The sequence below is a fragment of the Carassius auratus genome, unplaced genomic scaffold (genome assembly GCF_003368295.1).
Source record: "Carassius auratus strain Wakin unplaced genomic scaffold, ASM336829v1 scaf_tig00039844, whole genome shotgun sequence".
NCBI classification, from domain to species: Eukaryota; Metazoa; Chordata; class Actinopteri; order Cypriniformes; family Cyprinidae; genus Carassius; species Carassius auratus.
In genome coordinates, this window is record NW_020526542.1 from 1 (window position 1) to 13,147 (window position 13,147).

The following is a 13,147-nucleotide window of genomic DNA, read 5'->3' on the forward strand; positions in this document are numbered from 1 at the left end:
TTCCATAGGGACTTTAAAAATACGATTTTTGAAAAGAAATGTGACATACATTTACATAAATGTGAATGGCATTTTGATTATTGCACAATGTGTGAAGATGAGTTTAAATGTGTGTAGTGTTTTCTTACCCATCGTCTTTAAATATGAAAATGTAGTTTGGCTCTCCATCCCAAGGTTTAAAGTCAATACAGGTCTTAAGTCTGTATTGCTCAAGTGCTCTCAGTACCACACCTTTAGCATTGATTTCTATAGAAAATAATAATAATAATAATAATAAATAAATAAAAGAAGAAAATAATTAGGACAGCGAGTGAGTAATTTGGAGCAAATAATAAGTTAGAATTATAATATCAGATAAAGGTCAAAGCATAAATTCAACAGAACTGAATCAGTTATTATTATATTCACAGACCGAGGCTGCTGTCGAGGACATATGGCACAGTGGTCGGCCAGCGATACTTTTCACCCAGGATAGTGTTTCTGCCTTCTCCCTGTTAAATATAAACAAGGATTTATTTTATTTAAATAAAATGTTATAATTTTTATGTTTGTGATATCTAACTGTATTTACACAGTAGTTTGACCTCCTGAGGTTAATGTTGTCAATTTCTGAAGGTTAAGGATGTCCTTAAAATGTATTTCATTAATTTTTTAAGCCCAGAGATTCAAGTCCTACTTTGTATCCTGTTTGTGGAAAGTAGCATGAGAATTTGTTCAAAGAAAACAATGACCTCCTTTATCAGAATGTCTCCTTCCACCAGGTCAAGTCCTGCCGCTGTTGAATGAGACAGCAGTTAATGCAAATATAATTTATGCTACAGATTTAAGATTTGATATTAATGTTACCACAAACCTTCATTTATTTCAAATATATCCAGGTCTTTTCCATTATCCACATCAAATATTGCATTGCCTACCAAAAAAGATCAATTCTGAAAATATTATATAAATATCAATAGAAAAAACAGTTATATTAAAATGATGTGAATGTTAATACTCACCAGTGAGTGAAGATGTTGGCTTTTAAAGAAAACATTTGAGAGATAAAGTGTCAGACGTGCACATTTTACAACAACAAGCTATTACAGTGTAAGTTTTGATATTGTAATGAAATAACCACAAACTATCATAAAACTCATTCAGTCTTCAACAAGGTCATTGTAATTGTTAAAATAACAATAGCTGTGTAAGTTTTGCTTTAAACACAATATTAATAAACACGATGATTCGTAAAATTATTTCTCTGACATCTGAACTCACCAAACACAGGGCTGTGGCACATCCACACAGAATCAGTAATGTATGGAGAGACGCCATGAGAACTTCACTCTGATACGCTCTCTTCAGAACATCAGCGCATTGTGTATTAACCAATTTATAGAACAGAAGAGCCTAGTCTGCAGTGATATGAACTTGTATCCGATAGTTTATGATTTATTACACTTATGGTAAACTTGATATTATTAGACATGGTAAAAGTAATTATTGATAACGATTTGGCTAAAAGTTAGAAAGAGTTTAATTCACCTAAATTAAAATTTGCTGAAGATTTACTCACCCTTGGTATGGAAAAATATTTCCAACTCTTGTTGTGAGACAATAACTAAAAAAAAAAAAAAAAAAAAAAGAGGTTTATTCTTGCAAGAAAGTCAGACAATCATACAGAGCATCTGCACAGTGTGTGACAAAGAGGAACTCTTCGACTCAGTATTTATATCCCAATCAAACCAGGATGTTTCTATCTCATCCAATAATAATGCATGCTCATATGTCTCCTTTTAGGGTATCTATTTCCTCCCAGACTAGGGTTGAATAAGTATTTAATGTAAAGTATCTACTTCAAAGTTAGGGGTTTAGAGTGTTGTAAAAAAAAAAACCTGAATTTCTCGTTTTTCACTTGTCTCGCATGCGATGAACATGAACATCAAAAATTCTGATCCTGCACCACAAAACCAGTCATGAGAGTCATTAGGGGCCAAGCACCGAAGGTGCGAGGCACCTATTGTTTTTGTTGGCGTTCTTATTATTATTAGGGGCCAAGCACCGAAGGTGCGAGGCACCTATTGTTTTTGTTGGCGTTCTTATTATTATTATTATTATTATTATTCTGACTGGGAGTCTATGGCAGCCCATAGAACCGAATGCGGGAAAGTTGTAATGGTTTGACATTCTGATAGAGGACAGTGCCAACATTAAGTACACCAATTTTGTTGTGTCTAAGTGAATCCCTCTAGCGCCACCAGCTGTCCAAAATTTCACTTTAATTTTGTTAATAACTTTTTAACCCTAAGGCCAATCAACGAAATTCTTTTTCTTCTAATTTCTGAGCTCATGCCGATTCACGATTTTCACGATACTCATCAAATTGGACTCCTGAAACCTTACCGAGTCCTAGGATACCAAACATGCTAGGTTTTGCCTTACAGTTTGTGTAGCGTTGTGATTTAGCGCATAAAAAACATTTGGCTATATCTTCGAAACCGCTTGTCTGATCGAGACGAAACCACTGTCAGAAGTTCGGAAACATAGGTCGATAGCTAAACACCAATGCCCAAATGCAAAAATATTGATAGTAAGGGGTAGTAATATTCAATCAAAGTCAAGAGTCAGTCGTTTTTTACGTGCTTTTTCTTATAAATGTCTATAACTCTGAAGTGAATTGAGATATTTTCACCAAAATTGACACACATATGTATGGGCTCACTCTGAGCACACATAAAAAAAATGGTGGGACTGAGCCTCTTGGTGGCGCTATAATAGAACGCAACATGAAATTCTCATTGACTTCAATACAGTTTTGTGAAATAAAATGCTATACTAAACAATGCATTGGTGTAATATTACGAAACTCAGAATGTGCCAACAACACCATCCCCTGAAGGTACTCAAAATATTTTGAAACAGCGCCACCTATTGGTCAAAAGTTATAAATCAATTTACATAAAGGCTAATAACTTTTGAATAAATCTGGCTATTGACATCATGCTGGTCTTTTTAGATTCCTTGGGTCAAGTCGAGAACATAGATACAAGTTTTCCTTATTTGGCTGAACTTCCTGTCCGCCATTTTGATTAATGTTGAAAACCTACTTTTTCGAACTCCTCCTAGACCGTTAGTCAGATTTTCACGAAATTTCACGTGGATCATCTTCAGACCATGCTGGCAAAATGTTATGGATTTCGTGTCGATATACGAAACGGTTCTCATTTAGGGCATCAACAAAACTGCTGGAAGGGTGCCAAAATGCATTTGAGGCTGTATCTCTGCAAAGCTTTGATATATTTGCACCAAACTTTGTATGTGTCATCGTCACCTCACACTGACCATTCAAAACTAATTTGGTAACAGCGCCACCTATTGGTTACACGTGATAAGCAAATAAATCCTACTACTAGTTGTTGTGTTTATTGTTTTCAAGCCATTTTGCCTAAAATAATCTTAAAACTTTCTTAATTACTCATTCCTGCCATTCGTCTGAAGCTTGTTTCTGTAGTGCTTGGCCCCGTTATTGCTGCTTGCAGCTATATTTATTATTATAATTTTTTGTATTATTATTTTTTTTTACATCATAAGCTGTACATAAGCATTACATACATTGATGTGTGGTTTGTTAGGATTGTAAAATATTTGGCTGAAATACAACTGTTTAAAAATCTGGAATCCAATTAAAGTTGTCAAAATTATGTCGTTAGTAATGCATATTACCAATCAAAATGTTTTTATATATGTACAGTATAGTAGGATATAAATATCCTCACGGATCATGATCTTTAGTTAATATCCTAATGATTTTGGCATTAAAAAAAATAATAATAATTTAGACCCATTTAATATATGGTTGGCTATTGCTACAAATATACCAACTTATGACTGGTTTTGTGGTCCAGGATCACAAATGAGTATCAGGATGCTTTTAGCTCAAGCTCAATTATTTAATTTATATGGTCAAATATACAGTTAATTTTCAGACGTTTGATTATTCTTTATGGGTAATAAAGATTTATATCATTCTTACACAATGGTTTCTTTGTCATTATCTGATGAACTTGAACTAGTACTAAATCTTGGGGGTTTAGTCACCCATGGTGGAATAGACTAAATCTGGGAAATAATCATCATCATTTTTGGGCACTTGTGTTTACAATCATCATTTGGTGATGTATAGACATTGTTTTTCTCTATTTTTGCAAAGGTCTACACATCTGAAATAGAATCAGAAAGTTAAATTCATTAGGCAGTAATCTGCAAGCCTCTGTTAATGCCACTAGTTTAGCTGCTTGGGCTGAATAGACTGCAATGACCCTGACAAAATCACGTCATGTTCCGAAGTTACAGTATAAGCCAACCTTGTTGTGTCTGTCTCAGGGTCTCTAGAGGCTGACCCCTCAACAAAAAGCATCATGTCAGCATTGTCAAAGAGGGTCTCTCTGAGGTCTGGCCATTGCTTCCAAACAGCTTCCAGCACAGTTACACAGTAAAGTTATACCTTCTTCCTCTCTGTTGTTAACAGAGTGTTAAGAGTTAACACAGGGCACTGTTTCACTGTCATATGTGTTTTTTTTGTTTGTTTTTTTTCAAAGAAATACAGTGTGGTATCTTAGCTAGCAAGCAGTAGACAGATGTGAAGTTTCCTGTTTCAGCAGAATTATTGACACAGCGTGTGTAACCAGCAGTATTGCATCAGTGTAACCAATGATTTCTTGGGAAGCCATTATGTCTTTTTCTAAATTTCTAAATTTTCTAGAAAAATTACCTACTGGTTTCAACCTGCACCCATGCAACTGCACAAATGTCATACAGCCATTTCTTTCATCCACAGTCTGCACAAATGGATCACATCAGTTAGACACAGAGAAGGCGTGCTTATTAATTAAAATTTTTTGAATGGCCTCAACCAGTTTTGTCAATTCCTCTCTCCTTTAATGACATTCACCTAAAAAATTTAACTTGGTGTTGTGCATACTGTAACCTTCACAAGCTTGCTTTATGACCAGTTTAACAGTGTCTTTTCCACACCGCTCCTTTGTTGGTCTGCATACTATGAAGTGGTGCAGGAGAAATGCTTCTAGACTCCTTCTCAGTGAAAAACATTCAAGAAGCCTCTCAGTCACTTACATCTGCACTGAGCCGTGTACAGGAGTGGGTCATTAAATCATGTCTACTACTGAACCCTAAAAAAACTGTTTGTATGATGTTCTCTAAGCGGCAGATTGAAATAATAATCGCTCAAATATATTTTTAAACGGAGAAGAACTACAGATTGTATATGAATTCTAATACCTTGGCATTGTATTAGATCCAACACTGTCTTTTAAAAATCATATAAAAAACTTATCAAAAACTGTTAAATTTAATCTTGCTAACTTTAGATATATTAGACCATTTCTGTCACAAAGTAGCCAGAATGTTTCTTCGCGCTATGATCCTTTCTCATATTGAATATAGTTTTACAAACTGGTCACTCACAAATGCCACAACGCTCAAAAAAATGGAGTCACTTTTCAAACAAGCTCTAAAAATTCTAGACCACTCTCATATCATCACTGCTTAATATTACAAAAATATAACCTACTAAGCTTTGCAAATTTCTTAAAGCTCAAATATGCCTGTGCTATATATAAGATCCTACATGGTCTTGCCCCACTCCCACTAAGTGATTACATTAAAGTGAAAACAACGGGCGGAGGCAGAAGTGTAACCAGGGCCTGCACGAGAGGTGATTGTGTGGTGCCTCACAGACGTACAGCATTTGGACAATATGTACTATCAATTAAGGGGATAGAGATCTGGAACAAATTACCGGTTGCTATGAGAGAAAGCCTGACTTTTCCCAGTTTTAAGAACCAACTTAAGCAATGGCTTAAAACAAATCAAGTATGTGCCCACTAATGATAATTGTTGTAATTTGGATAAATGGGTACGGTTCATTTTATTACTTTATAAGTGTATGTATGTATACCAAACTAGATCAAGCACTTGGCAGCATCTAATAGCACTTTAAGAAATGGATAATGCACTTAATGCACGTTGAGTAGCACTTTACTGTGTATGTGTATATGTGTGTGTCCATCATGTATGAGTATGCTATATTAGATGCTGTTTGCTAACTGCGGCATTTCTTATACGTTGTTGTTAAATGTAGTGTCTTTTAAATTAAGTCGAATCATGTTTAAATTAAATGTTTAGCTTTGTTACTAGGTATCGTTGAGGACCTCACATGGGACTACAAATGTAAAATAGCCTGGGGGCTAACTTTGGCATATGTACATTACTGAAAAGCTATGTTCATTCATAAGCACTGTCCCTATTAAATAAATACATAAAATAAAATAAATAAAGTCAATTTAACCAGTTTAATAGTTTTTTCTTTTATTTTTCTACAGTGAATTTTAATATTTTGAATGTACTAAGCCATTATAATATGATGGTGCCTTATATGTGGTGGTGGTGATAATATGATGTTGTCTCATATGTGGTGGTGGTGACAGCTCAGTCATGTCAGAAGAGCAGACCAACATCTTAGAGAAGCAGTCAAAGGAAGAAGGCTGAGATCAGTCAGGACAAGTACAAGAGAGTCCTCCTCATTATCAGATAATAGACTCTGGCTTGTGTCAATACTGTGAATTTTTCTGGACTATTCCTCCAATACTTGTGCTACAATAATGAACTGGTCTGGATTTTTTTCAATCATGTTTCTTTTTTTGAATCGGTTCCACAATGTAACTGCACATTAGATATGGATACTGATTTTTAACAGTGTGACCCTTTTGACTTGACTAGTTTAGATAGAAAGTCTTCGAGGCAGCTCTAATGAAGTCCTTTAAGGTGACGCGGTCTTAGTCAGTGGTGTGCTGATCTTCTAACTCACATTAACAAAGACCAGGGCGAGGAGTTTGACCAGAACAAGATTAATATTTTGCTGGAGTGCATGCAGGATGACAACCAGGTCATTGTCTCAGAGAATGTGATGTTTCTCATATAGTGCAGTGCCAATGGACAGCTGCATCTCTTGAAAATTCAGGAATGTAAATAACATTTTAAATTATTTGTAATATAGCACTTTGTTAAAGACCATAAGAAACCACTCATAAACTGTGAGCATCAATTGTTGAGTATTTATTTTGATCAAGTGCTTTTATTTTTTTTACATTTCCATGTAATAATTTAGCAAAAGCGTCTGTCCAAAGCAATCTACTAATGAGTAGTACAAAAAAGCAATTCATCTTATGAAAGCAAAGACTACGAGAAGTGCTAGTAATCTAGTAACAGTATCGTCTTGAGAATAGTACAATAGTTTTATCAGCTGTATTTTATTTTTTTATTCATATTCATTTTGGATACAGAGAAGGGCAAGCTGATTCAGTAGCTCCATTTTCGGTAATGAAAACACAATCTGACAAATTCTGGAAAGATTTAGTTTTTTTTCCTCCATTAACGGCTTCATTATGTATCCTGCAAGGTGTCATAGGGATTTTCTAGTCCACTGTCCTTTTGAATGGACATCTAGGTTTCTGTGGGAGAAAATTCAGTTTAATGGGAGTTACTGTACTGTTTAATAATGGTACAATTATCTAGTGTGGGAGGAGAAAACTGGTATATAGAAACATACAACCATCTGTCCTCTCCGGTTCAATCTCTCTGTCTCTTTCCATTAGTCTCCCCCTCCTCCGCATGTAGAACATTGCGCCCACAGCAAGACCCAGGAACATGGCAGCCGCCACGAAGACACTTATTGCCACTGTTGCTGTAGAACTTCCAATGGTGTCATCTATCTCTAATTGCAGGTCTTGGATTTCTGGTCTCCCGGTCTGAGTCTTCCAAAGTCCAGTCACATCTATCATTGACGAAGTGAAAAGTTAAAACTCTTGTCCTAATTCATAAAAATTACACTGGTATGGAATAAAAATGGCAAACCGTCAAGAGACAGGAGGAAGATGACATCATTTCCTTTGATGAAGCTTCGACTCTTCAGACGACCATGTGTGATGTAATTGCTGGAACCGGAACCCGGACCCCGGTAGAATTTACTGCCATCTGTGTCAGTGACTAGACTGCCTACTTTTCGTGGGTCATCCCAGAAATACTCAACATTACCCATGGCTGCACAAAGAGAGAATATACTATTTATAAAATGCATTTTATTGACTTCAAACTTAACATAATCTGTAACCAAGTACTAAGAATATCTTAGCATTAATGGCTCATAAAAATGCCTCCCCAACTCTTTGTTTGTGTCTTACTGTCAGTTGAGGTCTTGGTTGGATCTGTAGTGATCATCCTAATGTTGTTCATGCGATGTTGGATGTCTGGATTCTGGTCCATCAGCTCCATAGATGCCTGACGCCATGGACATGGCCATTGGAGATTGTCATCATTGGGTCCAGAGGTCAAGTGGAGGTATATTGCCATTTTATCTGGACTATCCTTCAAACCATTAATGTACAAACCAATCTGAAATGAGTAACCATCTGGGGACAGGAAGCGGGGGCTGTAGGTTTTTGAACCGGCAGGGGTTGTAGCGAGAAGACTGGAAAAATCACGAATGCGCCAAGTGTATTGAGGACACTGGGTCTCTGAAAGGTTGATGTCGTCCAGAGACAGACCACCCTTTGATGTGTCTCTTCCTTTAACCCCTTCAAATACTACTCTGAATTTATCAGAGACATCTAGCGTAACATGATATAGTTCCCAGGATCCTTGAAGTCCACCTAGGTTGTACAAGTATAAGTTACCAATAGATTAAAATTATTTAATTGGTGTTTTAAACATAAAAAGTATTACCACTGATCTTCTGAATGAGTCTCAGGGCTCCTTTGGGGTTTTTAACTGTGTATTCACGCACCCAGATGTTTAGCTGGTCATCAATGCCCCCGCTGTTGTAGTGATAAAACTGCAGGCATTGGGAGGGTCTTTTGGGGTAAAAGAGGCGACTTTCCAGGTAAGCCTTGTCACCCTGGGTTCCTGTGGCTGTGCTGAAATGCATGAAGAACCCAACTCCTGGGGAAGTATAAACTTTATTAGATAATTGGGTATTAAGCCAGTCTTCTTGCTTTCTCTTTAGAACTTATTATGGAGTTTAAAGATCATTTTACATGTCATAATCCTTGACAAGAAATGCCTAGAGAAGGTCAAATAATGTTTCCCTAGAGTATCAGTAAAATGTTTATCATGAAGACCAAAGTGCCACCATAAAATCGTAAAACAGTTATCAATGCAGGATTTTGGACTATGAATTATTAAACCTTTTACACAGAGGTGATATAGCAATGAACAGACAAAACTAAACAAATAGTCTTCCATGTGACACCACCCTATTTAAAGAAATAGTTCATCCAAATTCACCCTCATGTTGTTCCAAACCCGTAAGGCCTTTGTTCATCGTTGGAACACAAATTAAGATTTTATTTTTTTATTTTTTGTGTGAAATGCAAGAGCTTTGATCTTCCATAGACAGCATAGCATCTGACATTCAAGTCCCAGAAGGATAGTATGGACACGATTATCATGGTCCATGTGACAGTGGATCAACTTAAATTTTATGAAGCTACAAGAATACTTTTTGTGCACAAACAAAACAAAAATAATGACTTGTTTAATTGGTTTCTTCTCTTTTGTGTCAGTCTTCAATGCGTTCAACACAGTAGTACAATGGATGGGTGTGGTGCTGCTGATGCATTAGTCCCTTTAGATCCTTTTCACAGTAATACCAGTAAATTGCTGTGAAATTGCCAGAACGACCTTACTGGTACATACAAAAAATACACTGTTCACACAGGCAACAAATGTTTTTTTTTACCTTTTTTTTTTTTTTACACACCATTCACACATAGGTTTCAAATTACCGGAATATTTTGTGACATCATTAATCAGAAATTACCTCCTGGTCTTGTGTGTAAACATTGAAGGGTACTGTATATGCAGTCAGTGTTTTTATTGATGTTTTCATTTTTGTGTCAAACGTTCACATTTAGACAGCAATTTTGGCCCAGAAACATAGAATAAGACAACTTCAGACTGGACTACACAGCACAGAGTAAATGCTTCATTTGAATCAGAATGCTATGATTGGACCAGAGCCATTGAATTTTTAATTTCAATGGCTTTAGATTGGCCCAGAGTACATATCTTACGTCAGCGAGTTCTGAACTCACACATGCTTATAATAGTAATCTTCATTCTGCATTACAACCATCATGCATGACAACCAAATATATTTGAGGTTATATGGATTTTGAGCCAATGAGATTTCACAATATACAGGGCCACCCAGCACGAAGTTGCATAAATGGAAACATGATTGCATGACTTAACTCACTTATCTCATTTGCATGAAGTTTTATTTCTAGCAATAATGTGGCTCAAAAATAGTTTTCATTGTAAATAAATGCAAAACTACAATGAAATTTGTGATTAGGGGTGTTCATACCTTGACATTGACCCAGGTTGGTGTAGTCCGTCTGTGGACCGCCCTCTACCATTTGTACACGAGCCCATTTGGCATTTCCACCATCACCCTGGATCATACCACAGATATTCGGCTCCTCAAAATTGCAAGAGTCCAAAAAAGTTGAGGCTGTAGCTGGAAGAATTATGAAAAATGTTTAGGTGAGTGAGAGAATTATTAGTTGAGCAAGTAGTCTTTATCTTATCAGTCAAACTAATGTCAATATATTTGAGGATTATTCCACAGAAAGTGCTTAATCATAAACTTACTACAATTGTATAGGCGATTCAGCTTGAGCAGGTCATTGTCACTAAACTCCATGCGTTGACCAATCACATTCAAGAATTCTGGTATTTTGGTTACAATGGTTGGTTCACTGCCTTTGCTGAAGGCTGTCTTACTGTAGTGCATGACTGAACCATAATCATAGGGCACACCGAGAGAGCTTGACTCCGTTTCATCATATGAATTGAAGTTGTGCTCTTTACCTACGCGAGAAACAAATGGCAAAACATTAAATAAACAAACGTGTGGATTTTAATATTAGAACATATACATTTAGGAGTTTGGCAAGACAGAATGATCTTATTGTTGATGCGTGTATTTAAAAATTAAATAGATACCCTCTTGAATCTGGTCCCACACAATGGTGACATAGTCGTCTCTGTCAGATCTGGATTGCTCATGCCAGAAACCCAGCGCATGCAGAAACTCGTGCTCCACTGTTCCTAAACTGTCACAGTTTGCACCAATTGACAACTCTTGTTTCCCCATCTTTCGATTCCCCACCTTTGAGTAACATCTGATTGAACACAAAAACATCCCGACAGTCAATGGAAGAAAGTCCAATGTTTGCACATGTCTTCAAAGGTCTAAAATGATTAGAGACTAAGATATTATTAGTCTAATTAAAAACAATATAATTATACATTTTTCAATAATAATAATAAAAAAAAAAATCCATGAGCATGGAGCATGGCAATATGAGTTCAAATAATGTTTTTGAAGTTTTCTTACCCACTGCCTTTAAATACGGAAATGTAGTTTGGCTCTCCATCCCTGGGTTTGAAGTCAATACAGGTCTTGAGTCTGTATTGCTCAAATGCTTTCAGTATCACACCTTTAGCATTGATTTCTATTGGAGAGAGAGAGAGAGAGAGAGAGAGAGAAATTCGGAGCATATATTAAGTTCAAATTTAAATGACTGGACTGAACAACTAAACTGTATCAGTTATTATTCTATTCACAGACCGAGGCTGCTGTCTAGGACATATGGCACAGTGGTCGGCCAGCGATACTCTTCACCCAGGATAGTGTTTCTGCCTTCTCCCTGTTAAATGTGAACCAAACATGGATTTAGCCTGTAACTTTTGACTTTTGTTTTGTTTGAATACAATTTTATTTAGTTGTGATGTTTAGCATTTGAAAATTTACTGTATTTAAGTGTATTTATACATTAGTTTGATGTTAATGTTGACATTTTCTGAAGGTTAAGAATGTCCTAAAAATGGTTTATTATTATTTTTTAAGCCCAGAGATTCAGGTCCTACTTTGTATCATGTTTGTGGAAAGTGACATGAGGATTTGTTCAAAGAAAACACTGACCTCCTTTATCAGAATGTCTCCTTCCACCAGGTCAAGTCCTGCAGCTGTTGAATGAGACAGCAGTTAATGCAAACTGTTATAGAAATTATGCTACAGATTTAAGATTTGATATTAATGTTTCCACAAACCTTCATTTATATTAAATATATCCTGGTCTTTTCCACCATCCACATCAATTTCTGTATTGCCTTCAAAAAAAAAAAAAAAAAAAAGATAGAACATTATATCATAGGACATTAAATCATTACATCATATGAATACATTGTTATATTCAAAATAATGTGATTATGACTCACCTGTGAGTGAAGATGTTGGCTTTTGAAAGAAAATCATTAGAGAGATAACTGTCAAAGGTGCACATTTACATCAACAAACTTGTAACTTGCTATCATAAAATAACCAAAGACTATTTCATTATAAAACTCATTCAGTCTTCAACAAGGCCATTACATTTTACCATAACTGTGTTAGTTATGCTATAACATACGTTATGATCATTTGCTTCTGTTTAGCACAATATAAATCAACACATGATCACAAAATGTATGACATCTGAATTCTGTACTCACCAAACACAGGGCTGTGGCACATCCGCACAGAATCAGTAATGTATGGAGAGACGCCATGAGAACTTCACTCTAAGACGCTCTCTTCAGAACATCAGTGCATTGTGTATTAACCAATTTATAGAACAAAAGAGCCTAGTCTGCAGTGATAAGAGCCTGTACCTGATAGTGTATGATTTATTACTCTAATGGTTAATGTGATATTATTAGGCATGATAAAAGTAATTATTGATAAAGACTTGGCTAAGAATGATTTTAAAGCAATAGTCCAGCCCACATGAAAATTTGCTAAAGATTTACTCACCCTCAAGCTATCCAAGATACAGATGAGTTTATTAAATATTTAACGCATTTAAAGCAGGGGCAGGGCTAGGGATTCTAGGGCTTTTTTTTCCTGACAAGAATTGTTTATTTAAACACAGAATGTCTTAATGTGACCACATCAAATGAGAGACTATTCAGACCCACACTCCACCTGTTGTCAGTCCTGTCAGTCATATACTCATAGCATATGCACTTCATTTCCACTGAC

The 13,147-nt window shown here is 36.0% G+C and overlaps 2 protein-coding genes across 3 annotated transcripts; both read right to left on the reverse strand.

Moving 5' to 3' along the window:
• Nucleotides 1-128: 128 nt before the first annotated feature.
• On the reverse strand, nucleotides 129-1,685 carry LOC113084157 (meprin A subunit beta-like; the record flags this gene model as incomplete). The annotated part of the gene is made up of 7 exons (XM_026254799.1): nucleotides 1,559-1,685; nucleotides 1,261-1,341; nucleotides 1,002-1,020; nucleotides 854-913; nucleotides 732-775; nucleotides 413-491; nucleotides 129-246 (listed from the first exon to the last, which is right to left on the reverse strand). Coding segments are annotated over exons 2-7 (377 nt in total), but the record flags the coding sequence as incomplete, so codon positions are not given.
• A 5,407-nt stretch (nucleotides 1,686-7,092) lies between these two features.
• On the reverse strand, nucleotides 7,093-12,713 carry LOC113084155 (meprin A subunit beta-like). 2 transcript variants are annotated; one of them, XM_026254796.1, is made up of 14 exons: nucleotides 12,619-12,713; nucleotides 12,346-12,364; nucleotides 12,178-12,237; nucleotides 12,050-12,093; nucleotides 11,696-11,774; nucleotides 11,462-11,579; nucleotides 11,068-11,246; nucleotides 10,714-10,932; nucleotides 10,427-10,579; nucleotides 8,782-8,997; nucleotides 8,241-8,708; nucleotides 7,915-8,100; nucleotides 7,613-7,834; nucleotides 7,093-7,511 (listed from the first exon to the last, which is right to left on the reverse strand). In XM_026254796.1, exons 1-14 carry the CDS (start codon nucleotides 12,673-12,675, stop codon nucleotides 7,504-7,506), a joined length of 2,028 nt encoding a protein of 675 aa, XP_026110581.1. In that variant the 5' UTR covers nucleotides 12,676-12,713; the 3' UTR covers nucleotides 7,093-7,503. The 2 variants fall into 2 exon arrangements, with proteins under 2 accessions (XP_026110581.1, XP_026110582.1); XM_026254797.1 differs by having other exon boundaries at nucleotides 7,610-7,834; nucleotides 12,619-12,712.
• Nucleotides 12,714-13,147: the final 434 nt, after the last annotated feature.